Consider the following 27842-nt stretch of genomic DNA (forward strand, 5'->3'; position numbering starts at 1 on the left):
TACAGGGCGACAAGTATTGGGACACCAGGGATACAATTCCCAGCTCTCTTTTCTGGCTGTCCCAATGCCAGCTGCCAAGACATTTCAGTTTGAATATGCAGGCTCTGATCAGGCTGCAATTATCCTCCACTCCGGAGCTCCTTTCAGTTCCCACAGTGCACGACAGCACTAACTGTGCATGTCAGAGCAGTGCCACCAGAGCTTCTGCCTCTCCAGCCCTGCTGTTAGCACTCCTGCTTGACAGAGGTCTGACACACACACACACAAGAAACACAACTCACATACTTTAGCAGTCATTTCTAACCTGGCCTTATCCTTTCAATCAGTCTTAAGCAAAACCTGAAGACACAAGCGGGGAAAACGAGCACATAAAACTGCAGTCTGGGGTTTGGTAATGACACGACCAGGATCTGTTGGAAAGACACAAAGTTAAACCTCACAAAAACAGAGAGACAAATTACTTAATTTCCATACAAGTTCTCCTCTTCCAGAATGGATGGACACTTCAAAAGAGAAAAAGATACAGCAAGAATTGTTTTTCTCTCTTACAAATCAAGTCATTTGAGGCATTTACATAAACAGGATGTAAATGCCAAGCACAGAAGTGCCATAAAGTTTTACTTTAGCCTCTGAGAGCATAAAGCCTCAAGAGACAGCTGGAACTGAGCTGATGTGCGCCGAGAAAATAAATGCATTCCTTTCAGACACCGAGGGCTGCAGGGCAGCAGAGCTCAGGGGGACCCCAGCAACTAAAACTTCATTGGAGTAAGGGTCACTGCTGACTTCTGTTGCTGTGCAAGTTAAGCATCCTGCCCTGGAGCCCCAAATGCTGAGAGCTGGGGCTCTGAATGCATTTGGAGCTCTGAATGCCCAGTGCTTCACCCTTAGAGCTCTGTAACCAGCTACTTCCAAACTCCAACCTATTGCACCGGTTGCAAAGCAGTGGAAATAAATCAAGATCAACCCACAAAAGTGCTTAAAAGCAATGAAATAAAGTTATCGATTTCCTTCCCTGGTGCCTATTGTGTATTTATTGTTTGCAGCCAGGTTTATGAACTACCCAGCTATGACATAGTGTGGCTTTTGTTTCTTCTTGTACCTTGGGGCCACACACTCCTGCAACTCTTACACTGGCACATTCAGCTTTCCAGCACTACACTTCTTAAGGGTTGTGCCAAAGGGATTCAAAATGAGCTCAAATGAACTTTCATCACCCAATACCTGGAATAAGGCTTAGACTCATACAACATCTTCCCTAAGCACTACTATTCAGCCAATGTGTTTTCAAACACTTACCTGCTCGATGCTGTTCTGCTCGCAGATCTTGGAGGATGCTTCAGTTGGTTTCTTCACGCTCTGTCCCAGCACAGCTTGGTCCCAAACAGATCGGCTTGCAGGGAATTTAACACTTAGTAGTGCAAAACAATACATTTTATTTGTTCACAGTTAAACACAAGCAACTGCCTTGACATTTTAGAACATTCTAATAAGGACAGCAGAACCTCCTTTTGGTTTAAGTTCTCTTTAGCTTAGGATTGTACCATTTCCTCGTATTTCATATTTATGGCATTTAATGTGGATTGTTTAACATGCTTACGAAAAGCGAGGCAGGGAACAGATTAACTTGACAAAGACAGCAACTTTAGATTGAACTAAAAGCAGTCAGTTAGAGGAAAAAAAAAACAACAACACCCAATCTGTTTCCACTTCACTGATGGGACCCCTTCAAACAAACTGCAAGTTAACTACATACAGCAGATCCATGATTCTTAGACTTCTACAAAAAAACAACTGCAAATTTTGTTCCTCTGTAATCGTTGTGGTCCATAAACAAACCGAAAGTGGTTTCTGTTACTATCCTGGTGCTAAAGTCCTTTGTAAAAGAAGAAAAACAAAGCCACCTCCATTGAGCTTGCATTACCGCCAGGGCATGTTTGTCACCGCCAACAAAAGCTGCCTCTGCTCTGGATGAAAGAGGCCACCACACCAGCACGGTGCTCCAAGGAAGCCCTGCAACACCTCCATGCACTGAGCTGCCTGCAGGGCAACGTGCAAACTGCTCGCTCCCTGTGCTGGGACCAGGTGGGATGAGAGGCAGGAAACCTCCAAGCCTTACCAAAACATACGCTACCACGTTTGCTACCACTAAAAGTCTTAGAAAGCCTATAGACATGTCGACAAAACCAGTCTGTCACTTACAACCAACTCTCTATTTTCTATTCCATGCAGATTCAAGCTTTGACAAAACCACTTAAGTTCACCTTTACTTTCAGAATTCGGACTGACCAACCAAAAGGACACAGAGTAACGCAGACGGGCAGAAATGTATTCCAACCTGAGGTGTTATGGACAAAGCAGCAGGAAAAACCATGGTCTGGCACAAGTAATCAGACCATCAGCTTCTCCAGCAGACTCCTGCTCCTCCTCAGGTTAGGATGGGAACTGATTTAATGCAGCCTTGATTTAATACTTGAGACCATTCTTGACCTGCAGCTGCCACCCACAGAACGTCTGAGAAGAGGCCACGTGCAGTGGGGGTACCTGTGAAGCCTGATATGGCCATGTATGCTTGGACCCAGACACAACTATGGTTTGAAACAACCACTTCGCCTTCCTAACCACAGGCTCTGCCCTGTCACAAAGGAGGTTGAGTCAGACCACTGACAAGCCCTGACCCTGCAATCCTCTTTCACAGAAGGCTTAAACACGATTAACGTTGAAAGGCTTCACAATGGAATTCAGATTCTCAGTTCGATCGAGCAAACTGTTTCTTCAGTCTCGTCTTCTAAGGAAATGGGGATGAAGGGGACATGTCTAGTGCCAAACAGACACTGCTGAGCTGAACGGCGTGCTGCACTCAAAGAACAGCGCTCAAAGGAAACTCTTTTCTGCAAGTCAGACCTCAAAACACACTCCCCAGGTAGAAGCCAATTTCTTAACGTCAGAACACAGCAGTCTTGCTCAGATCAGGAACAAAAACCATGAAGGAGTCCAGGCAGGACAAGGATTTCCCTGATTAGAGAAACAAATGCTCTTTATGAGCTGCAAATCTTCATTCCACATACACGTTCTGCATGCTCTCCCTATGTAACTAAGGCTTCCTTCTCCCTCTTCTCCCACCCTAATTGCTTTCCCCTATGAACCAGTCTGAGGTCAGTACCAGTCTGTCAAGCAAACACAATTCCAATACAATCAAAAGCTAGTGTTTTAACAAGTCTTCAGCACACGTGGTCTCTGCATTACAAGCTCCAGTTCCTTGTTAAGTGTCTGTTCAAAAGAAACTCTCCAAGAAATGTTAAGGACAATATAAACAGTGATTATGAATTAGGGTGAATGAATCGTTTTGCAGAGGTACACCGTTCCTTAACCATTTAAGTACTCAATTGGAGTCCAACTTAAAGATCAGGCTCTGAGAAAGGTGGAGCAGCAGACAGGCAAAATAGAGACCCTTAGATGAACACACCAGAAATTCTAGTGTTGCTCCTTTCCGTGATGAAAACAATCAAAATCACCCAGACAGGCAGCACAATTAACTGCTCTAAATTGGAAGCTTGCAAGGAAATACAAAGCACTCATAGTAGACTCACAAACGTTAATTTGGCCTCATATTGCACTCAAGTTCATAAATGCAGCCACTCACTGGGGACAGGGAGAAAGGGGGAAAAAAAAACATCTGCAAATGCTAACAGTTGTCCCTTCAAATTAGTACACGCTGCTAAGGACTGAATTTGAGAAAGAAGCAAGAGTTAGGCTGGGCATTTCAATTGCAGACCCAAAACTCCACCTTGCATTCATTCAGCAGCCTTCTTCTGTTACTGGACATCAATCCTATTCCACTGCATGAGCTAGCTGCTCAGACCAAAGAAACATAAAAGCTTTTAGTTAAACGTGCATTCACGCCTCCTGTTCTATGCCAAGAATATGAAAATAACACTGATTGACTATCTTCCTTTTTAACTGTGGTCATGATGAGTTTCATTGTAGTCCATGATATGAAGCTGTCCAACACTGCTTTCCTGGATCTTAGGTGAGAGGCTAAGGTTATCGGGGCTTGGTAGAGCCTTCGTCTCCATGCTTGGATCTTTACATAGTTCAGTCTTTAGAGTATCAGAAAGGCTGTTGATGGTTACACCATGCTCATCACACTGGCTCTCACTCTTGTTGCGAAACAACTCTCGTGACTTCATACCAAGGAAGCTCTTGGAGCTGGGGAGTGAACCTACAGTCAGTGGGACAGTAGAGGAGGGCTCCCGCAACATGGAGGGCTCCCAGCGACTGCTGAATCTCTGGTTCTGTTTTTTTTCTGGGGTGGAGAGCTCACTGTTGCTGCCACATTTACTGCTACCTTGAGTGCTGGGAGGTTTGGTTTCTCCATTTCTATCAATGGTTTCTTCACTGTATCCTGCCACAGTATCTGCACAACCTTCATTACCACAATCCAGCCTGTTTTGGAACAAGAGAGGACACAGCATCAAGGAAATGGTAACTGTTAAATGGGAATGGAGGTTAGTTTCATTGCTTTCTAACTCTAAAACTGCACGTATACTTCAGCAGGCCTACACCAGGTTTCCTTCTGCAGTTTCATAGTGAAGCAGAACTGACAGTGAGTAACCAGGAAGGGAATAGCTTACAATAATCCCAAAGCAAAGTGGACCTGTACCCTTGATGGATCAGGAAAACAGACTTAGCTATGCACCGTCCTTGGGTTGCAGATCTTTCACCAATCCCAAGAACAAGTTTTTGCTACAAATCTGCTTGCAGTGCAAGAAATCATCCTCATGCTGTAGAACACTTTGGTGTAGAACAAATAAGTACGATCTGAGGGGAAACAAGACCCAACTGTTTTACACTTATGTACAGCAATTTCTTCAGATTGGTGTAAATAGAGAAGTTTGCCCCGAAGTTTGAATAACGGTTCAGCTATCTGAGAAGTATTTTAAGAACATTTCCAGTTTTGCCAACGATTCCCAGTAATCCAGGAAGAATCCAAAACAGATTCGTTCTGTAAAAGGGGGACTAACGGAAATACCTTGAAATGATACAACCAAGTGCTAGATATTCCCCAGTTATGTAAAAGCTCAAGAGCAGGTCGTGAGTCTGGCACATTTTGCACCATCATCCTCACCTTTCTTCTGCCGCTTCAGCTGCTTCTGTTTTTTCATCTTCAAGTTTCTTCAGCGGGCTGTTCTCCAGTCGGCCAAACAGGTTCAAGATCTCCAGCTCAAACGCCTGCGTGATTCTTTTCTGGGCCCTGTATCTACTTTCTACTGCTTGCAACTGACCTCTGAATGGAAAGAGAAATCAAAACCCATCAGGTCCAGTATCTCCAAATTGTGCCTCAAATGTAACAGTGCATCTCTCAACGCACTCACAAAAAAATGTTTATAGGAAATCTCAAACCTTGCTTTGATTTTGACATCTTCCAGGTATTTCTTTTGCTCCAAGAAGAGGTGGTCCTTTTTAGAAAGCTGAGATTCCAGTTCAGCTATCCGTTTCTGAGAAGCATCGAGCCTTTGGCTTTGCTGCTGAACACACAATTTTGCTTTCTCCAGTTCCTTTCGAAAAGCAGCGTGCAACATTTCAACCTCCTCAAAAGAAAAAACATGAGGTTAAGTATACTTTGGTTGTGTGTTATTTTTATCAATACTTAGACATGTTTCTGACACTACGTATAAGCACAACTTAAGCAGGATCAAATAAGAGATGCATTTCTAGAAGTTGATATAGAAAGCCAGATAGTGAAAGGACATACACAAAGTCACTGTGAAAGCAATTCTACAGCACTGGAATTTATGAGCACATTCTTTATTAAAAAACAAAACAATTTAAAAACAATCTTTTCAACGTGACCATCACTAAATACAAGAAAAATAATTCTTCTTTTTTTGGCTTATATGCCTTCTTCAATTACTTGTTACAGAGAAGCAGTTCTATTGTTAGGCAAGTTGCTTGCTTCTAACGAGAAACAGGTTTATTTGAAGTCAGGAAGTAAAACCACATGAACCACAAGTGTTTTAGTAAAGTTAGTGCTCTCATGAAGAGAGCAACTTAGGGAGAAGAGTAAGATGGCTTGTTTTAAAACAGCACGTCACACCGAACAGGTAAATCCTGGTTAGGATCCTCCTGCAAATACCAGCAAAACTGTTCTGTATGATACACTTCCACAAACATAAGAACCCAGTGTTACTTTACTTCCAACAGTCTGCTACCACTTACAGCAAGAGCACAGTAAGGGACAGCAGTGGCATGAAGAAACTAATAAGAATTCATATGAAGTGACTAAAACTGACTTCAAGTGTATTCTAACACACCATTCTTAGCTTTCAAGAACAGCACGCTGAAGAGATTTCATAACCACTCGGTGCATAAAAATATCTGAACAGAAGGCCAACAAAATATGTTCAGTCATCATTTCTTTTATTCTGACAATGGGGCTGAAGCAGCTTGATGATGACCTCAAACCAAGTCATCCCAGAGGCACTGTCTGCAACCTGTACCTTTGTAGTGTCTGTGTGCTTGTGCTGCAGCTGCTCCAGGTACAACTCATTGACCTCTCCAAGAACCAGAAGTTGTCTGTTCAAGAACTCCATCTGCTGCTGCACCGATTCACTGTTGGAAAGCTTTTGAAAGAGAAATTAAACAGAATCAAGCACTGGATTCAACATTTCAGCAGGAGTCACCGTTGACCAGCATTGCTCATGGAGCATTTTTATTAAAAAAGACAGACAAGGTCAGAGGTGCTGAAGAAATGAATTTTCATAAAGCTAGTGACAATTCATACAGGCTCTCACCACACTGGCATTGTTTCCTTCAACCATGTTTCCACATGGAGGAAAATCCCATTTAACTTCAACAAGATCTCTCTCACACCCAGATTTAACAGAGCTTTGATACAAGTTTATGTTGCTCAATCTGTGCATGAAGAGCAGCCAGAAAGAGAAGTTTTAAGAGTCTTTAACTGTTTAGAATTTCATCACCACAATATACTTGTGTTGGTTTCGTGCAATGAAAATCAGATTCTATGGATCAAGGCTTTCAGAACAAGAAAGAAAAAGCTCTCAGTTGCAATCATCATAAGTTTAATAGAAAAAAAAAAGACAAAGGGACCCTGCAATCTGCAGCTTCTCTTACCTTCTGAGAAACCTGGCTAAGAAGCAGTTCTGTGTGACAGACTTTGTTGTTAGCCTTTTTCAGTTCTGACCTCAGATCTGCAATCATGTTCCGGCAGTCTTCCAGCTTGGTCTGTTCAAATAAAAAAGAACTCGCTCAGGGTTCTGAAACTTCAGCAAGGACCAGCAGTGCCACATGGCTGGAAGGCCAGAACCACCAGGGCTGTAAGTCAAGTTATGTAGAACATTTGTCCCAACACCAGCTAAGGAACTGCATTTTCCTACTTCCAAATAGAAGACAATAAAACAGAACTACAAATGGACAGTGACTTTTGAGCCAGGCATTTCCAACTAAGCTTTGTCTTCTTTTGAATTAGGACAATATATCCAAAAGAAGATAATAAATTTCTCATAGGTATTTCACGCTGTGTCATTGGAAAGGTTATTTTTACAACCACAGTAAGGAGATAACACAATATTGTTCAGTGTTCTGCTTCATACCTGCAATTCCTGGCTCTGGTTGTAGAATTCCTCACGATCATGTTGCAGCTGTCTGATCTGGCTGTGAAGCTGAGCCACTATACTCTCATGCTCCTCCTGAAACTGGTGGTACCTGGCCTGTTCTTTCTGCAGACTCAGTTTCAAGGCCTGGATTTCTTTTTCCTGTAATTTCAGCTGATCTTTCTGTTAAGAACCCCAAACAAAGCTTTAGACAAGACATCTGACTGATTAATTAGAGCATCTATTCAATGTCACCAGCTGAGTAAAGCAATAAAATCAGTAAACAGCAAGCAGATTGAACACCTTTCCATACATGGAACATTCTGTGTAATGTATGGTTTTGTGGGGTTTCTTCAACTTAAAAAAAGAGATTCAGTGGTGCTAGAGGGGACTGGCTGATAACTCAAAGTTGCATCCAAAGGCACAGTGAGCAATAGCATGTTTCTTTCCATCACGCTCTTGACAGGGACTTAAAGGGTAGCTTCAGCTAATTAATTTTTCCTCTCTATAACTGAGGAGCATTAAGTAACCACCATACCAACTGTGAAGCCTTTAACAAAGGTAACTGCTTGCAAAGGTCAAGCATGCAGTCATCCACTGATTCAGCCACTTACAGTCAACAAATAATCACAGCACATGCAACCCATTCATATGTCATTCCACAAACACCGACTTGAGTATGGTGAGATACTAGGCTTCTTTATTTCAGTGGTAGAGAAAGGTGCTGGCCAAGCCAATTAACACTTGTTCTTAGCTCTAATGCATTTAGATCCCAGCTAGATTTGTATCCCTCCTCACCATGGCAGCATTATGTTCCTCCAGTGCTGTGGCTTTAATCACTTTTCGCAAGAGCCGCCGGTTCCGGAGGGCATGTTGTTGTCTTTTGAAGCGTTCATACAGCAACTGGTTGTGCAGCAACAGCAATTGGTTACGCAGGGTGTGAATCTCATCTGAAGGGGGAGAACCTGGGTTGGAGTTACAAGACAGAGATGAACACACACACACCCAAGACAGTAGCAGGTCATTGTTTAAACAAGTCTAATAATAGAGGAACAGATTGCCAAAACATAAGAAACATCGTCACCTCCAAAGTGAGTCCAGTCAGCAGATTTGCTTGGCAGAGACAATCTGAAAAGTGAAAAATGCAGCATTAACCAGTACGTTTAAATATGCAAACATTAAGCAAATCACTTCAAAATGGAATCCCCACCTCAAACGAGCTTACACCTTAATAAAAGCACAAGGAGGATCAATTTATGCGGGGAGAATAAAGAGGAGCTGTGCAGAAAGCAGGTTGCAAGGGCAGATGGTACAAGAGGACATACAATTTCTTGGAACTCAGCAAGAATAATTCTCTCAGGCATAGAAAACAGCGTAAGGACAATGCGGAGTACAGGGTAACGAGATGAAAAGGAGGAGTGCAGCAGATGCACCTAGCCCTTAATTCCTTAATTCTGATTCTTCAGTTTTCAGTGTCATTCTATTAGAAAGAAGAAAGTATGTACAATAGTTGTCTGTAAGACACCCGGCTGCCCTGCTTCTCCATCTCAAACTGTTACTGGAAGCACAGTGAGCTCCAACTAACATCACAGATTCCCTCACCACACCCCTCCCCCCCACCCTTTTCTAGAACTATTGAACTAGCTGTCACTACAAATATAAAGGTTCTCTACCCAGTAATGATTCACGGAATACGCCTTCATTCAGGTTTTCTAGCACAGCTGCTTTCCAGGCAGAGGTATTAAAATAAAGCCAGTACAAAAAAGCTTCATGAAAAAGTTTGCAAAGTAAGACTTTCAGTCACCTACTTGTTCAGTTCCTTAGTGTGTGCATCCGCCCCTTGCTGTATCAGTCTATCCAGTACTTCCACGGGAGAAGTAGAGGACATGCAGTCTTTATCCTGGGTTCCCTTGGCTTTCTTTAGCAGCTCCTCAGTCTTCTTGCCAACAAAGAGGTAGGCAGTCTTTGGTAATGCAACCTCAAAAAGGTGCTCATACAGGGGAGGCTGCCCACTCCCAAACACTGCTCTTCCCTGTGCTGATGCTTTGCAAGGGCTGGGAGTGAGAATACTTGTCTCCCCAGAGTTTCCTTCCCTGTTACCAGCAGGGCTTTCGCCAGAGCCACCGCAGGGCTTGTCTATGGGAGTAAACGTTTGTTTGGGTGTCTCCAGTGCACTCTCAGGCCCAGGCTTGTCCAGAGAAGATGTTAAAGGCTCAGAGGTCAGACTGTGTCCCTGAACACTAGAGACTACTGACTGGGTCTTCTTCTGAGAACCTGACAGATTTTCATTTGTGTGGTAAAATGGAGAGTCAAATCCTCCTCTAGGCACCATGTGTTCAGCATCAGTTGTGATCTCGGAGATCTCTTTAGATATTGCATCTGAAAAGGATTGGAGGAGGCAGAACAGTTATTTGCCAGCTCAGCCTAATATACTTTGTTTCTAACAGTGTACTTTTTGCTGTTCCCGTGCTGTATCCTAACCAGTTCTCCAAGCACCCTCAGAGGCATCCATTTACCTCATCCATGCTGGGACTTCTCAATATAACCAGAGAAAAAAATCCTGCAAGGTGTCCTAATGTAAAATTAGAACCAGACCATGCTTCAGAACTGGAAAGTGAAAGCTAACCGATGGTTTTGATGCAGAAGGGTGATTTGCTTCTGTTTCAATTGACCAGTTTAAGAACTAGAGCCAACTTTTCCTCTAAATCTTAAATCCTAGAATTAAAATGGGCAATACAAAAATGTGCCTTAAACCAAAAACCCCAACAACTTGCTTTGAAGGTGACACAGGATTACAGCAGCTAAAACATCTTCTAGAGAGTTTGTTCTTTACATTGAAATCATACTTGCTTCAGTAACCTTCTGAAGATTAACTTTGCAAATTGTACTATTTCCACTATTGATAAACAACAATTGCATTTGAAAAGAAGCAATTTAACCATATGAAATGTACCGTAGAGAGCATGGAGAACAGCACTGATACAGGGCAAGATGCTTCAGAACAAGCCATGAATCTTACGTTTCTATTAAAAACACTTCTTGGCTAAGATGTACGTAAGCATGACAGAAGTTACCTTCTTCTCTGTCCTTTTCAGCGCTATCTTCAAAGGACAAACCGCCTAAAAACTCTGGAAGATCACTTAAGGTTACTGAACTTTTACTACCAGATGTGTCTGAAAAGAAGAGAAAAGGTAGTTGAATGGATGTTGTCTTGTCTAGTCTCATCAGAGCACAAAACAGGAGCCTTTTACTGATGTAAGGACCTTGGATTAAATGCACCCCTTTCTTAAGGAAGCATCTCTTCTTGTGGAAACCAGTTCAGAGACTTGTCACACATTTCTCCTGATCCAGACATTTCGTTTTGTAAACTTAACACCTGCTACTGCAGGTGGCCACCTCTACCAAGAAGGATGCAGCTGAACCCATTACATAAGTTAGCGAAGCAGCCAAAAGACTTCCACATTAGCTTTGAACTCCCTCTTGGCTTCTGAGCTGGCTACTCAGAGACGCCGTACTTACTCCCTGAGAGAAGGAAGTACAGTAAACTGATGTATTACACTACTGATCAAAGCCCTGAGACAGCTGCCAGGAACACAAACTATGCAGGATAGAAACCTCACGCTCACAGCTCAGTCACAGATTATGAACCCAGTGAAGAGCCTAGCACAGTCTTCACTTGTAGTTCAGGAAGTTCAGTTTCCAGGGTTGCTGTTACAACCTCAACAAGAAAATGAGCTTAAGTTTCATTACCATCTCCACCCTGAGAACAGTATAGAAGCACAGTATAGAAGTCTCAAATACAGAGTCAGAATCCCTTTTCACAGCTGTCACAGATGTAGGTGATAGAGAATGGAAAAGGAAATCTAAATTTACCTATTAGAAGCTGAGTTCCTCAACCATCCACTGTTGCTTTCAACATTCCACAGGACTTTAAAAAAAAAGGTTCAAGTACAGCAATACAATTGTAGATAGCAAACAAAGTTTTTCCAATAGCCTTTAAAAAGAAGCAGCTATCCTTAAGTCTGGGTCAAATTATAAGGCTGCACACGACATAAAAGTTGTTCAAGTAAAAAGCTTCAAATTTGTTGCTTCTAGGAAAAAAAAAAAATCACCCTCAAAGCATCAGCTTTTTAAAATCCTTTTCCAGCTTTCAGTGTTGAAATGCATATTTAGATGTGTGTAAGAATGCAAGAGGGCCAGTTAAAAAAATATCTGCAAGCTATTCCTGAAGGTGAATAGTTAAATCAAAAGCATCACAGGAAGGTTTTAGGCTGAATCACAGGTTAAGGCGGGATCCTGGAACTATGAAGAATTCAGGGGAGAGAAAAAGAGAAAAACCTGTGGAAAAGTGTTTGGCAGTTGGAATGTGTCAACAAAACCAAGATTTGTCTAACATAGGTTACGAAAAATGGGGAGAGGAAACTGGAATTTACCCAATGATTTATCGCTGCTTATGACATTTTGCTGTCGGTACAGTGAAGGCCTCCCAGAATCTGGTTTGTCCTCCTGTTAGAAAAGAAACAGAGAAAAAGCATACAGATTCCTTGCATCAGATCTGTGGGAAACAAATCTCTTGGATAGTTTCATGGAAAGGAAATTCCTGCAGACAGATACCTTAAATAGCAAAGCAACTCAACAGTTCTGTGTAAAACCATTACACAAAAATGTCTAATTGGAAATGGTAAGTTTTCTAACCTTAGAAACTGGGATTTTGCAATAAACTACAGCGCTAAATCTGTTACTCTGATTTTCTTTCTCAATTAAGGTCATTGCATGTATTATCAATCAATGACAAATCGTATTCATCTGGCAGAAGAATTTCTTTGTACCTTTTTAGGAGGTGTGGCAGCAGCTGAAGGAAGTGTGACATGCACAAAGTCATCTGAAGTGCAGGGTGGAGGAGATGTAGCTGGTGTCCCCAAAGGTGTTCCCTTTCCCACTGCTGAAAAGTGGGAGCAAAACTTTTCTCAGTAAGGTTCCCGTTTCCTTATTTCAGCTGAACATTGTATGTGATGAATTGTGTGTTTAAACAGTATCTCAACCACTTCTTAGATCACTCTCAACTATTTACCAAGATAAAAGTGCAGAGTTTCCAATGGACCTATTTCAGACTCGGGAACTAAATTCACTGGAATCTATTTCCTCTCTCAGTATTTGCACTTGTACTACTCTGGATGACCTGGTACTTTGTTCACAGAATTAATGGCTCGAGCCTATCAAATAGCGAAGTGCTGCAGTTCCAATTTATGAAGCTGACAGCAGAATTTACAGTCAGAGTTTCTATTTTAATAAATCCTCAGGGCCTGATGCAAAAACACAGCACGTACCAGATGTGCCAAAAGCTTTGCTGTAAGGTTGTGATGCTGACTGGGATGACTCTGATGGGACAATTCCAGGGGAGGTTGGTGGAGTGGTCATACCACAAACTGCAGAAGGACTCCAGATGGTAACCTATGCAAAAGTAATATACAATAAACACAAATCAGCAAAGCTCCTAAAAGGAATACCTGCAGTTTGAGACATCCGTGTCCAGGTTCTGACACAGTGAACAAGATGGGAGTAAAATCTGAAACGTATGCAAAGCTCTGAACAGTTCACAGTACTTCTCAGAATCATGAGACTGTCACAAGAAGGTAGACGCAAAGTGCAAAGCACAGAACACACACTGCATGTGATCCTCTGCTTTACCTGCTGTGGCTCAGTTGACAGCTTTATTGACTGCGGGCTCAGAATCTGAGGTAGCTGCCCTGGCATTTGTGATAGTGTTAGCCGAGGAGTGGAATATGGGGTAGATGTCCCTGAAAATTTAAGAAGATAAATAAAGTATCTGATGTATCAAATACAAAACAATTATTCTTATGGCTAATACTGAAGTGTTTTATTTAAAAGCCTTTAAGTCCATTAAACATATATAGTCATAGCTAGCAAACATGAAAATTCTATTCCAACCCAAGAAAATATGCTTTGAACATATTATACACTATAGCTTGTGTTTAGTTTGGCTGTTTTCAGGGCCAGACAGAAGCAGGGAAAGGTAACTTTGTCAACATACTGTGTTTGTATGACCAGATGTGCATGCATATATGAATAAACATACACATATATAACATTATACACATATGTTAAATGAAAGTTTGTTCTCCAGTGCTAGACTTCAGGTGAGATAAATTAGTAAGATGCCCTTTTTCTATAGGGCCCATTTTCTTCCTGGAAATGGGTATTCATTAGACATCAGGCAGATCTTACCATAGCTGCTCTGTGTGTCAATGTAATGGCTGGCACTGGGGTCAGTTTGATGATGTTTTAAGTTTGTACAGGATTTCCGAGACGCAGAGTAATAGCCATCTTCATATGAGGCTTCTGCAGGGTCCAGGGAGATTTTGGCACATTCTATCACAACATCATGAGTTTCTAGTCTTTTCCACCTGCAGACAGTTTTTGGATCCAAAAGAGTAAGTTAGTCAATTATTGCTACTAACAGAGGTTCCTGGAGATATCAGGAATTGGCTTGTAGGATGGCTCATTTGATCCAGACAGCCTTGCATGCTCCCAAATGCAGAACAAGGCACCATACAGAAATTGCAACCAGATGACTTGTAAGAGGGGGTCTCAGATAGGAGACAAACAGCTTTGATATAGAGATCCATAAAGGTCTGCCATGGAGCACTCTGGAAAGGAGGAATAGCATATGAAGATTCGGTTGATCCTGAGCTTCAGCAGCTGTAGAAATCAGCTCATTTACACTCAGATGTCGGTTGCCAAAATTTAGAAATGCCAGCAGTCAGGGAACCATATTATTTAAGCAAATGCCACCTGCAATGCCAGTTTCAGGTCTGTGTTTTGTCTCCTAAGTTTTGGGAACGTCCTTTAATTATTACTATCACCTTTCACTTGGAAATCTTTTCTCACTAAGTTTAGCAGCCATATTAGATCTGCCCAATATTTCAGGGGATGAAAGTTCACTGTAAAGAAGAGAAAGCACAGAAGGCTGTCTATTAAAGGCTGAGTTACTTTCGAATATAAAGACATGTGAAAGATACCAAATCAGAAGGCTTCAAATTGTAGTTTTGTGCCAACTGAATTCCTCAGTGGTGCCACCCTCTCTCCATCCCCCTCCTCCCTGTCTGAGAGAAGCCTGCAAAACTGAGCACTGTGATATTCAATAGGTTCCCATTTAGCAGTGTTTTCCTAGTGGCTCTGAAAAGCAGGGCAAGAGCACTACTGTGCAGCAACAAGAGTCAATTGCTCCTCTTCAGTGGCTGGGCCTGTGGAGACAAGAGAAAAGCAGCAAGTGGTGCTGCTGCAGGCAAATGAGCCTATTTCTAAAGAAAACTAATACAGCTGACGTTAAGACATACCTGTTAAAAGAACTGATCTGTTAACGGAACCAATGTCTAGGTACCAAAACAAAGATACACCAAAGCCATTTCAAACAGGAAAATCCCACCAAGTACTTCAACAAACCAAAACATACGACCCAAACCCTACATTTCTTTCCTATTATAAGGAATTTTATTTTTTTATTTTTACGAAATTTGAGAGTATTTGACTATTAAGTCATAAAATTAAGACAAAGTCAGCAATTGGGTAAGAGACAGATTCTATCCCAGATACAAAATGAATACAGAGCCCCAACATGGCTGTTAATGGCCCTTCATGACAAAAGGCTGCTTTATTCATCCAGCTGTGAGCCTGGATGAAGAAGTTTTACATTTACCTGGTGGACTTAGGAAAAATGGATGGCAAAACACCACTGGCACACACTGTTGTCAAGAGAAAAGGTTTTGCTGTAAGCCTTCTGAAGTAAGTCAAGTAACAACTGCTAGTTTGCAGCCTTTCCTAATAGCAGATAGAACGTATGTACCTTCGTGGGTCCAGTTCATGGTCCTTAGATCCAGTCACTAATTCTGGATGAATTCGCACATGTTCCATCATTGGCTGAATGAGTAAGAACAAAAAAAAAAAAAAGTACAGATTATAATAAAAACATTTTTTTTTTCCTGATTGCACTGAACTACACAAAGCTCAGAGCAAAATCCCAATCACAAAAATCAATGAGATTTTTGCATTTAACAGATGTTCAAAGCTTATGCACATTGCCACAGATTCAAGAGATGATCTGGCTCCCAAACGAGCTCTCCTTCCTTTAGTAGCCTGTCTCTACACATCTTTGTTGAGTAGCACTCAGTTAAATAAAACAGTGTACTAACGTGGCACATAACTGCCTTTGAACAGCTATGAATTCCTCGTCTCAGATAACACAGAGATGAGCTGCATTTTTACCTTGACTACCTCTTCAAAGGTCTCCAAGTTTTCCTTCATACTGTAGTGAGAACGCAGAAAGGAGACAAAATTGCAAGGATACATTCCATAAAGCCGATGAAAGAGAGCATAAACACTGGCATGAAGATGGACAAGATAAATCTCTGCCACGTGACCTGGAAAAAAGAGTTAGATTTTTTTTTTTCAGGACATTGGAGTAAAGAACAACACTTCAAAAAGGCAAGCAGAGGGCTTTGAAATACTAACTGGAAAACCTCTTCTGAGTTATGAACATTCCCTAGCAAAGCTGTGAAGTCAGTTCTGAGTGAACAAGCAAATACTCATCCAATCACAGCTAACACAAAAAACAGATATAGACTATTAAGAACTAAAGAATGTTGGTTGGAATTTGTCCCAAAAGTACAGTCCCTTCTATCCAAATTAAAAGGTTGAAACCGCTCTAAGTAGCAGGACAGTTTGCAAGATTGACTAAATGATTAAAAAAAGGCAAGGTATGCTTCACTTCAAAAGCAAAAACTCAAAGCTTGTCTCTATACAAAGCATTCTGACAGGACTCTTACCAGCCATCCTTCCTCCTATAAATTCCAATCTTAACTGCCAGTGTCAAGTGGCCCTCTGAACAATACCTTTGTGTGCTTAACCCAGCCTTTGTTCACACAGCCCTAAGCCATACATATGTAACTATAGTAGTACATCTCAGGTAACTTAGGATAAACTCACGCATGTTGTTTCTCTCTCCTACCTATCCATACCCGGGAATCTCAAATTCCCAAATATCTGCCTCAAATATTAGCAGTTTTTTCCTTCTCAATTAATTAACATAAATCTCTGCTTTTTCACTGCCATCAATGTAGCATTTCTGACTAATGACACTTCACATAATAGCAGCATCACACTAAAGAATCTTAGACTTTTAATTTTTTAGTAAAGGCATACAGCCCAATGCTATCAAAGAGCAGCATATCTTGTGAGCTGCAACATTTTCTGCAATTAAATTATCCGAAACCGCTAGGAAGTGTGTAAGAATCTCAAGGATAATGCTACATTGCAACTGCATGCAACCAAACTGAAATCTCACCTGGATTCTGCGAGCACCAGGCTGAGAGACGCCCAAAGATACCAAAGAAATCATGGAGGTACTGTTTGCCAGACTGAGGAATCATTGGCAACATGGTTATTAGCACTAGGACACCTGTGGTGAGTACTACTACATCTGTGTCAGTCTGCAAGAAGGGAAAAAACTTGCATTAGTTGGCTAGAGGTTGTTTTTTCCAAAGATGAAGTGGATGCTGGAATCATTATCATGAAAAACGTCCTCTAGATTGAAACCATCTCTCCAAAACATTCCATAACTTAAGAAATATTTTAAATTCCTGTTCTTAACCTGTCACTTGCCTGCTGCTTTACTGTTGAAAACACCTTCACTTAAGAACCCGATTCCATCAATTAGGTAGGGGGGAAAAAACAAAACACTGGTATGTGAAGCATCTTATGTACTGCCTGTCTTTTCTCCCCAGAGCTGAGCACAATGCACTCGGCATCTAAGAAATGACAAACCTGACCAGAGACCAACAATGTTGTCCAATTACCTACACAAAGGTCAGAAGATTTGCTACTAAATCTGGGTTCCTGCAAACAAGTTACCTGTGACAGTGCCCACAAAGTTTGCAGGATAAATGACTCACGTGATAAATCATTGTGTCTTTTAAATCCTCACTAAATCAGAAACTAGCGTCTCACATTTTCAGAGTCTTCCAATGTTCAACAAATAAACAGTTATGCTGGAACACTGAGACTTAAGGGTGGCACTGCTGTATGGTATGTGAGCATAAACAATGCCTGGTTGGTGACTCCAGTTGCTAAATATTTCAAAAAGCAGTAACTCAAACAATTATCAGAACTCTGTGGCTTATACTGAGAAAAAAGGGCTGTGGGAGTAAAAATCTTTAACTAGGTACAATAAAGAACCAAACTTTAAAGCATGACAAGGACAAAGCACTCCCCAGTTCAACGCATGTTTTCCTTAGCAGTTCCTCTGCTACTGTTTGGCTCATTTATACTGTGGAAAGTGGGATACATTGCCTTACAGGTATGCATTTCAGAATGCACTTGTGAGAAGTTATTCTACTTCTTATTAAGTTCACATTCAAGGTATCCACCAGCTTTGCCAATAGATCTCAATCTGACACAGTTAAAAAAAAACAAAACAAAACAAAACTAAAAAATACCAAACAGAGTTTTGGTGAACTTTTCTAACACAAAGTTCTGCAGTGCCTTCTTAAAAGAGAAGACTGACAGTAACAACAGGGTCAGCACAGAGTATTCAGTTGAAATTTATAAACTCTAAGTTTTAATCAGCATCTCTTCTCACAGCTTCACTAAATGACATCAAAGCAGAAAAGTACCTTGCATTGCAAGCATGCACATTTACCTGAGGCGTACAGGTGTTTCAGTGGACAAGAGTGACAGTTCTTACCTTGAGACATTTAAGTAATGAAAGTAAGAGAGGTGCTTGAGAAAGCTTATGTTTCCATGATGGTTGTCGTCTTATCACATGTCCCAGCAGCGAGAGAGTGGGTAAACGAGTAGCAGCTTTGCCCATATATTCATTAATTTTGTCCAGAAGGTGCTGGTGGAAGATTTTCAGAGTGGCAGAAAAAGAGAAGTTTTGTTTTTTTTAAACACTAACTGATAGATGCTCTTTTCCACCAACCCATCCTCAGCAGTTTGCTATTGTCAGTTATGTAAACTAAGGGCACTTTACACATACACAGGATCTAACAACAGATCCAAACGTTAAAATGATATGATGATATGTATGTGATATAATATAATTTGTCAGCCAAAATAAACATTTCTAGTATCCTCCACTTAATCTACTGAAGAACATACACTTGCTCTCAAAATACCCATTTTTTTCATGCTAGGCTTGTTCTAGCATTGAACAAGCTGCAGTAGCACTTCCAAGAGACAACATTACTCCTCAAGGTGTTATAGTTTCAGAATAACATGGCCAGTTTAAACAGCCCTTAGAATGGAGTCTCTGGAAGACTAGAAAAAAAAAAAGCCACAAGAAACACTACAGAGCTGTTACTACAGAGACACTGTATCTTTACAAGGTAATTATATATCATAATGTAAAAGCTGAATTCTAGCAGATGTTATTTCAAGGTTTCTTTCATTACCTTGTCATGAGGCTCCTGCAATGTGGACAGTATATGCAGTGCCTGCTGAGAATTGGTTTCCAAGTAATAGTCTACGAGGCTGTTCACAAGCATAGGTCCACGGTCTTAATAAGAAAAGAACATACATTCTCAGTATAGTAGAAATGAAGCATTTGTTACAGGAACGTTGCTCAACTTTGTAACAACTATTGCACAACTTATGACACAAACTAACACTTAACTGTTACCAGACCTTTAAGAGAAGATCTCTCAGCTACAACTGACCTGCATTCAATTCAGTAGGAAAGGAACTAGCAAGCTCTTTTGTTTGTTCTAACAGCAATGACTGTGGCAATGCCTAACCTCAAAAACCTAGAGATAGCTGAACTGCAGGAGCATTCTACCCAGTAGGGGTAGAGTGTTCAGGAGCAATTATATATTCACTCCTTTCAGTAGAAGGACATTAACAATGCTCTTCCTCTCTGAAATGACTCCATCAACATATGGGATGCCTTGGTAACAGAAAGCATTTGCTGCAGGGTTGGGTTTTTTGTTTTCCATGAGCTGAATTCCACCAGTTCCCATAATATACGTAACACCTAATTCTTATTAGATACAATCCACAAGGAAAGTTGCATCAGTTTGCAACTTGAGGTTATGCCCCAGGAAACTCCAGTCATTTCATAACAGCATTTTTACAATTATATAACAAACCTTTGAAGAGGCATGCCATTAAGCAGAACAGGCCAAAGAGGGGCCTCGATCCTTAAAGCCATTTAATTCTCTAATACTAGGAATTTCTTTCAAGTCATATTCACAAAACAATGTATTTGATAGAAAAAAAAAAAAGAAAAAAAGAAAAACATTATTCTACATCTACTCATGGCTAAGTAGAACTCTACCACCATAAGGATACATACCACAAATGAGATTATCTTTGAATGCAGCTGTTATGTCTTCCAGGACACCCAGAATTGGAGAATCCAGCATTGAGAGGAGCTCACCAACATTCCCTTGCTGTGCCATGATGCATGTACTAACATGAATGTGGAGGTTAAAATTTCAGGAAGTTCCTCATCTGTGCCTCTACCAGACTAGGAGAAAAGAGATGAATGAGCTTTCCTTTTTCCCCTTTCTTTCTTAGATCTCTCACCACTTCCTTTTTGCTTTCCTGCAGTATTGCAGTATTGCCCATTTAACAGCTTCACGCTGAAAGGAGTTCACACACCTGCAATAAAAGCTCTGAGAGAAGAGTTTGGGTTTGCTTTTTTTGTTTGTTTTTAAGGCATTAATGTCTTTCATGGAAGACTTTGGCTGGTGTACACTAAGACTGTCACAACATTCCATTAATTTAAACAAAAAAATACTCCTTGAAACCTCTCATTTTCTTAACAGCAATTCCTCCTCAACCAACCAACACTTAGCATAGAGGTCCACATTCTGGAAGACATCCACAGCTCAAGATTCTTTATCACTCATGTGGCTAGATGAGAATTTCTCTGCCCTCAGCCTTCCATTGTTGCATACTAACAGATTTGTGCTTTAATATTTGCAGTGTGGCCAAGTTGCAGCTGTTCATAAACTCAGTTAGGGTTACTACAGCTGCTGTTGCTTGGCCATCCGTGCATACTAAATTACAAGCTTTGCAGTACAACACATTTCAATTTCACATGTATAATTTGTGCATTCTATATTAAATACCCCACAGCACACAAGTTGTATAGACTATTACAAACAGCACTGTGCAGATTAAACAACTCTGGTCACCTTTGCAGTACTAAGCAAGAGTAAATCTAAACCACCTCAGTCTTTTTAGGTGGCTTTCTCCCAATGAGCAGTGAGGAAAAGGTGTAGTTATCTCACCTACCGACTACCAAATGCATCAAGTTTTCCTCTATCCATAAGAGTCTTATGCTGAACTCTTCCAAATGCCAGAAGGAATTTGGCTTCAAATTACACTGAATTTTGTTAGTAAGGTTTTCTTCCTTCTCTACCAGCTAGCATGCATTTTTCATTTCCTCTGTGGAAGATAGGATGGACAAGCACCAAGCTTACACACAAGATTCCTTTTTTATACTGCAACTGTATATACCATACCTGTTCTGTGGATGCCTTGAGCTTCTGTCTGCAATGATGTCAACCACACACCTTTCATGATCACTAAATAAAGAAAAAAAACAGGACAAGGTTAATGAAAGTTACAATTTATCTCTTCCTTATCAAACCTGGTATATTCAGAACAGCAGAGCTCAGTACATCCCATACTGGATTAAGGAGTACCTGCACCTGTAAGGAGTCAGCTCTTAGTTTTAGAAAACACCACCAAGTCTTGAAGTTTTGCCTTTTCTGGAATTGTCCATAGGTTTGGCTGCACAATGGCCTCAAACCAGATGGCTTTCACAAGATTATAGCTTTCTACCGTGACTCTTAAGATGCTGCTGCACAAAAAAGCTTTATTTTATAGGTAAAAACTTACAAAACAATTCTCCTCTTACCTAGAAAACTTTGAACCTAGCAAAATTTCTATAATTATTGAAGTCCACAGTCTCTAATTAAAACACTGTTACACATTAGCCAAGGAATACGTATCCACGTTCTATTTTGGGAAATAACATTATCTTTTCTTCTATACCTCTTACTTTCTCTAGAACTTACGTTTGACAGTTAGTGGGTTGCAGGAGTTAACCTGTTCACCAGCAACCTTCGTCATTTGCAACATATCACTTCCTATTTGCAGAACTGCCCAAGGTCACTTTTATTGGGGCCACAAGCCATCAGCTTACTTAATTTGGCACTGATTGCAATTTCAAAGGTGATAATATAGCACCATGCTCACAACAGGCATTTCTATAGCAACAAACTTTCTTAAAATGCTTCAGCAATCACAGTTCCAGTACACAAAATCACTCTTGATTTTCAATGATCACAGATAGATCAGCAGCCCAAAGAAAATTTCTGCCCCTCCCCCAGCAGATAGCAGCCTGCTACCTGACAATTCAACATGACATTTCATGTCCCATGTTGGTATGACCTTAAAAACCAGCTGGTACTGTAGGCAAGAATCCCAACTGAAGAGAATAAAAGAGAAACCTGAGGGCAGAGGGGAAAGTGCTGCATTTTACTTGAATACGTAAGAGCTCAGTATGCTTCCCATAAAGAAGAGGGGCAGAACTTGTTTTTGCAATGGGTTGGTTTGTTTTGACTCTACATTGTGCAGAATTCCAAGCTTCAACCTCTTCCTCAAAGAACTTTGCTGGTCAGAGAGAAGCAAAGCTCAAAGAAGGAAATCATCCACTGCAAAAGTGTAAAGTCACTCCTCTACACAACCTAAGTGGTCAGTCTTCTACTTCATTATTCATTGTCAGCAGCCAACAGCTTTGTTAGTTTCTAGTAATCACTGAAATATATCATGTAGTAAATTACAGTCATATTGAGATACCCAGAACTCACAGTCCCAGAAATAGCTTACTACAAATCACCTACTTGTTACATCTGAGAACACCATCTCTGAGATCACTAATGGGCTTTGCTAACATACATCCCTCAGTCCCCATCAGGATTCAGCCTCAGCTATGGTTAAGCAAGAGATTCGTGGGCTTCCTAAGCAACATGAATTAATTGTTTAAAGTCTTGTTAACAAAAGAGATGCATGACCACACCCCCAAACGAGCTGCAAGCAAAACCTGTTTTGAGAGTTCAAGTGGCATAAATACCAGTCTGTGCTTTTTTTCTTTTTTACCCCATCAAGACCTTGTCAACAGCATTTTCTTTGCTCCCCACAACCACTATTGCCAAAGCACCTTTTACATACAGAACTGAAAAGAATTCCCAACCCAAAATGGTTTTATTTCTGATTTTCCTCTAGGAATAGCAGCGTGCTGGAGCAGATTGTCATGGCACCAGTAAAAAGCTCAAAAGCAGGTTTTCCTAACCCTGGTATTGCCAGAGGAGAGCTACAGCACGGTGGGATCAAGAAACACCTATGCAGACAGCAGTAGCTGGGTTTTGGTAGCCAGATTCAGCACTACACTTGCAGTCAGATGGGAAAAACTCTGGCTGAAGCGTTCAATAGGTACCAGGATTTCAAACTTTATGCTGTTGGCACATACAAAAATTACAGTCAGACCAAAGCAAGGTGGACAATGAAAGCTTAATTCATGATAACTTCACACATTGGTAACTAATCACTTCCCAAGCCCCCTAAACTTAATTAAAACAGATGACTCAAGCGACCTCGTGCCAATAAATCCAACACAGTCAAAACGAATTTGCCTTTCAGTCTATTGTGCACCAAAAGCACTCGCAGTGAACTGGAGCAATGCTCCAGAAGCCAGCATTCAAAACATGAAAAGAATCCCAACCCAGGTTTAACAATGGGATGGTGTTAGAGGGGAAAGTTGATCAGCTGAATAAAAACCAGTACAAAGCTGTCACCCAACTCCACACAATCAATCTTTTAACTAACTTTTTAAAAGCAAATCTGTTTGATGCAAGATTTCCTTTGAAGACCTTTGTGAGGAAGAGATTTGAAACCCTAAGAGTACATGATGCACACCACTAATGAACAAACCAGGAAAATCCAGCAACAGCATTAAAACTATGTCACACTTTACCCAAAGAAAAACAAGCACTGTTCCCAGGAGCTGTGGTATCTGTGCGATTTCTGACTAATCCCAACAGTGATCTGTGATGTGATTTTCCAATCTTGTAGATAAGGATCTCAAGACAGACCAGGTTAGGGAACATCCAGTACATTAGAACAAAGCAAGATCACCCACTGAAAGCCAGAGCAGTTTGCACGTGGGATTGGTATGGCATCTGTGGTGACCAGATCTCCCTTAGATCTTTGCACTATCGTATCATGGTTGTGTCTTGCTTCTCAGATACATGGCATAAAGATGAGTCTCCACTTCTTTCATCAGTAGCTGCTGCAATCATTCCCCTATTAGAAGGATGTCCACATCCATGCAGCAATCCTCAGAACTGAAACAACACAACTTCTCCATGCAGTTGGAGGCATTGGCTCTTCACTACCATTTTATTAGTTATATATAAAACATCCAATGTGCTAAATAATTAAGACTGAACAAATTCTGCTTCACCACCTTTTAACACACAACATCTCATCAGAAGATACAAACACCAAGAGCAAGACTCTTATATTCAATACCTTTCATAAAGACCAATTTAACTGAAGTGTGAACTTTAAGTACCAGCACAACTTCAGAGCCAGTTTACAGGGGGGAAATAAAAAGGAGAAGGCAAGAAGAACCCAATTAAAAACATTATCAGTGGTTAATTTAACCACAACACAACACAGCTAAGCTATAAACTCATGACAAAAGGAAAGACTATACAAATATTCATTGGAAAAGGCTACGGAGAGAAGGAGAAAAAGTATTTCAAAAGATTACGACTTCTTTAAGTATTTCTGTCAAGAGATGTTCTTCAGTTCGGTGTATTTTTATCTCCAGCCAAGGGAAAAGGCAGCTGGTAGTGCCAGTTATGCCTCTGTGAGGGGTGTGGAGGAGGGGGACACACTCAACATACGCACCTCCTCCTCTTCCTACAATGTCCTTAGCCTTTGCTACAGTAAAGCAGGAATTCAGAAGCATTTAGCAGTGCTGGGGTCATATCAGCATTTTATCCCTTTATTAAATGCAGTTTGGGACATATAAGGAAATGGTTATTTACCCCCAACCAAAAGCATGTAGGGAGATGTTAACAACGTAAGAGCAATGCTGGCAGCAATGAAATGAAACTCAAGGCTTACATTCTTCTGTCTGAGTCTCACTGCAGGCAAAGCAGGCCACGAATGAGGACAGAAGCATGGCACAGGGATCTTTATTTCTGAACAAAAACTCAGACTGATGAGAAAAGAGCCTCTTACGTTCTAAACTTTCAGATGTTCTATGGTCATAACAGGAGACGCCTCACTCCCTCCAATTTGAAACACCACAATCCAGGCCTGGCTTTGGTTTCCTAGAAATAACTGATCTTATGATTTCTTCACAAGCAAACTAAGCACTACCCTACAGAAGACACAGTGCCTGCAAAAAACAATAAGTGAATGAAAACTGAGAGTAGGAATACAAAGCAGTGGAGGCAACAGGACAGTAAGCAGTTCAGTGTCCTCTTTTGCCCCATGAGAATATTAACCCTGAACACTTTGAACATTGGTTTGAATGGAACGTTACTGCAGGCAATACAGTAAATATTATTCATTTATAAGAATGCAGGTGTCTGGTTTCTCCTTACAATCTGCATTTCTTTCTGGTTATTTTAAGAACTGATACAAGATGCCACTCTTAAACTCAGTCATTATTTCATAAGGTGTAATTCAATATTACATTCACATACCTCATTACAGGTGCTTAAATGAAGCGGGGATATCACAAGAAAACCAGCACCTCCAAATAAAGACAGAATCACATTCAGCATCTTTAAAGATTCTTTTGAAACTGTGCTGTGCCAATATATTCCACTAATTGCTACCCATCAAACTTCTGACAGAGGGAAAATTGTTTAAGACCAAATTCATGCTGAAAAAATAAAAGCCCAAACATAGCAGAGATGACACATAACCCTTTGGCAGCAGCCACAAGCCAGCTACTAACCTGACAGGGAGTTATTTCAGCTTCTTATAAACAACCATATATACTAATAACAAATAAATATAAACAAGCACTGCTTCTCTATGCCAATCAAATGTGAGGAAAATAAGCTCAGATACAGAATCTTTCTAGAACTATGCACAGAGAACTCTAGTTCTCACAGCAACGTGAGTGAGACTCATGAACCACCGCTGCACATTTGTTTGCCCTTAAGAGAACCCCTTAAGTATATCCCAGGAGTTACACTGTAATCCAATAAACCTTGAAACCACTGCAAACTAACTGCTGCACTGTCATCTTAATCACCCCAAAATTAAAACAGGCATTGAACGGAGCCAGTACAAAATGATGTTAAACTTCTCACTTAAAAACAATGAATAATACCCAGGAAAGGGACACAGGGATACACTGATTCCAAAATCCTGTGATAACTAAAGAGGTGCTTATGATAACAAAGTATTATTGCTTGTTTTCATCACTTTTTTTTTTAATTATGTGAAAACATTGCAGCTACACATCAGACCCAGCTCTAATACTCTTCAAAAAGCCACTCATCTGGCTACAACATGCCATAAAATCTGGTACTTCTCCATCACTTCTGCCACTAAAAAGTTCATTGACTATTTACTTGACTTGCTTATCAAGGAAGGTGTCTTTTTCAGAGATACAGGTGTGTGTGTGTATGTGTGTTGCAGGTTATCTGGCTCTTACAGGACTGATTGTGGTAACCACACCACCAGGTCATTTCAAACCCAACAAGAAGGTGTCTGACAGCCAACAGAGTATCAGGGATCGCTACAGGTCAGCAGCCCAGCTCTACATGGGGCCAACACAACATTCACTGCTTTGTTCAGAACATCTGCCATGGTACAGCACATCTCATTTGAGAACCCTTTAGCAGCACTGTTTTCTATTAGCCACCATAAAGTAACTTCCCAAGTAACAGAGTGAGGTAGCTGAGACTGAAAAACAAAGATAAAGTCATTTAATTAAAGCTTATCTCGTGACACATTAGATACTCTGACTACATTTTCAGCTGAGTAATCCACATCACTCCATACAAACACAACTTAGCCAAAGGCTGGTGAGGCTATTAACTAAAAGCAGAGCACAAAGAGATACAGCTCACTCTCATAAGCAGATCTAGCACCTTGCTGCTGCTTCACAAACTTCAGACAGCTGCATTCCCAGTGCCCACACTCACTGCTGCATACTCTGGCAGTGCCAGTCACTCAGTTGCCAGCTCCCTGTAGCTCACACACGGCACTGAGACAAGACCTTCCCCACCTGACAGCATCACCTCAGCACTGCTCCAAGTGATGGTTTCTAACAACTCGCCACAAAGGAAAGGCCGGGATGGAACCAAAGAAGGAAAAGCTCCTGAACTTCTGGAACCAGCTCTGCAGACCGATCCCCATCCCGGGTGGTTTCTGCGGGGTCTGAATCACGCGCTGCTCTGAGGCACGTCTTTCCCTCACTCACCTCCTTGTTAAACAGCTCATTTAAGGGGATAAAAAAAAAGAAAGAAAAAGAGAGCAGCGCTGACTGAACAGCCAGCACAGCCAGCACAATGACGGCGCTCCTTCACAAAGTGAGAGCTCTCACTCCCAAGTTCCCCGTGACAACGAGAAACCGGACGTTTTTACTCTTTAACAAACAACACCCCGAGCGAGGAGACCCGCCGAGCCGCCCCCCCAACAGAGGCAGCCCCTCAGGGCCGGGGGCAGCCACACACCGCCGCCCGGCGCTGGGAGCGGAACCACCGCAGTTCTCAGCGCCCCCGGGGCCCGAGGATGGGGATGAAGGGAATGAAGGCGCACCGCCCCCCCCACAGCCCCGCTCCCTTCACCGCCTCCCCCCAACCCCGTCTCTTTCTCCCACCGTATCCTCCTCAGCGCTCCTCCCACTAGCCCCGCTCTCACCCCACGCTGTCCTTCGGCCGCTGCCGCTCCTTTCTACCCCAGTGGGGCGGCAGCAGGCCGAGCACTCACCTCTCCCTCTCCTTCCTTCAGCTGTTTACCACTCAGGGCTCCTCTGGCCCACAGGGCGCCGCCATCTTGGCCCGGCCTCCCCCTTCCCCCTCCCATTCGCGAACCGCCTCTCCCTTGGAATCCATCCGCCACAGAAAATAATCCGACGCAACTTTCCTACCGCCCCCTCCCTTGGCTCCG

General features: G+C 41.6%; 1 protein-coding gene across 7 annotated transcripts; it reads right to left on the bottom strand.

Annotated features, from left to right (window-relative positions):
- Positions 1 to 347: 347 nt before the first annotated feature.
- Positions 348 to 27782, bottom strand: TSC1 (TSC complex subunit 1). Of its 7 annotated transcripts, none has more exons than XM_072352425.1 (24): positions 27663 to 27782; positions 21155 to 21217; positions 19978 to 20151; positions 19079 to 19182; positions 18370 to 18522; positions 16972 to 17116; positions 15894 to 16048; positions 15475 to 15548; positions 13857 to 14035; positions 13299 to 13408; positions 12938 to 13061; positions 12440 to 12552; positions 12044 to 12116; positions 10685 to 10783; positions 9419 to 9989; positions 8695 to 8738; positions 8409 to 8560; positions 7611 to 7793; positions 7132 to 7242; positions 6498 to 6620; positions 5401 to 5588; positions 5126 to 5284; positions 1297 to 4443; positions 348 to 410 (listed from the first exon to the last, which is right to left on the bottom strand). In XM_072352425.1, exons 3-23 carry the CDS (start codon positions 20081 to 20083, stop codon positions 3954 to 3956), a joined length of 3456 nt encoding a protein of 1151 aa, XP_072208526.1. In that variant the 5' UTR covers positions 20084 to 20151; positions 21155 to 21217; positions 27663 to 27782; the 3' UTR covers positions 348 to 410; positions 1297 to 3953. The 7 variants fall into 7 exon arrangements, with proteins under 7 accessions (XP_072208526.1, XP_072208525.1, XP_072208521.1 ...); XM_072352424.1 differs by having other exon boundaries at positions 5401 to 5585; positions 8409 to 8575; XM_072352420.1 differs by having other exon boundaries at positions 8409 to 8575.
- Between the last annotated feature and the right edge of the window lie 60 nt (positions 27783 to 27842).

This window comes from Excalfactoria chinensis, chromosome 18, assembly GCF_039878825.1.
Source record: "Excalfactoria chinensis isolate bCotChi1 chromosome 18, bCotChi1.hap2, whole genome shotgun sequence".
In the NCBI taxonomy this organism is placed as follows: domain Eukaryota; kingdom Metazoa; phylum Chordata; class Aves; order Galliformes; family Phasianidae; genus Excalfactoria; species Excalfactoria chinensis.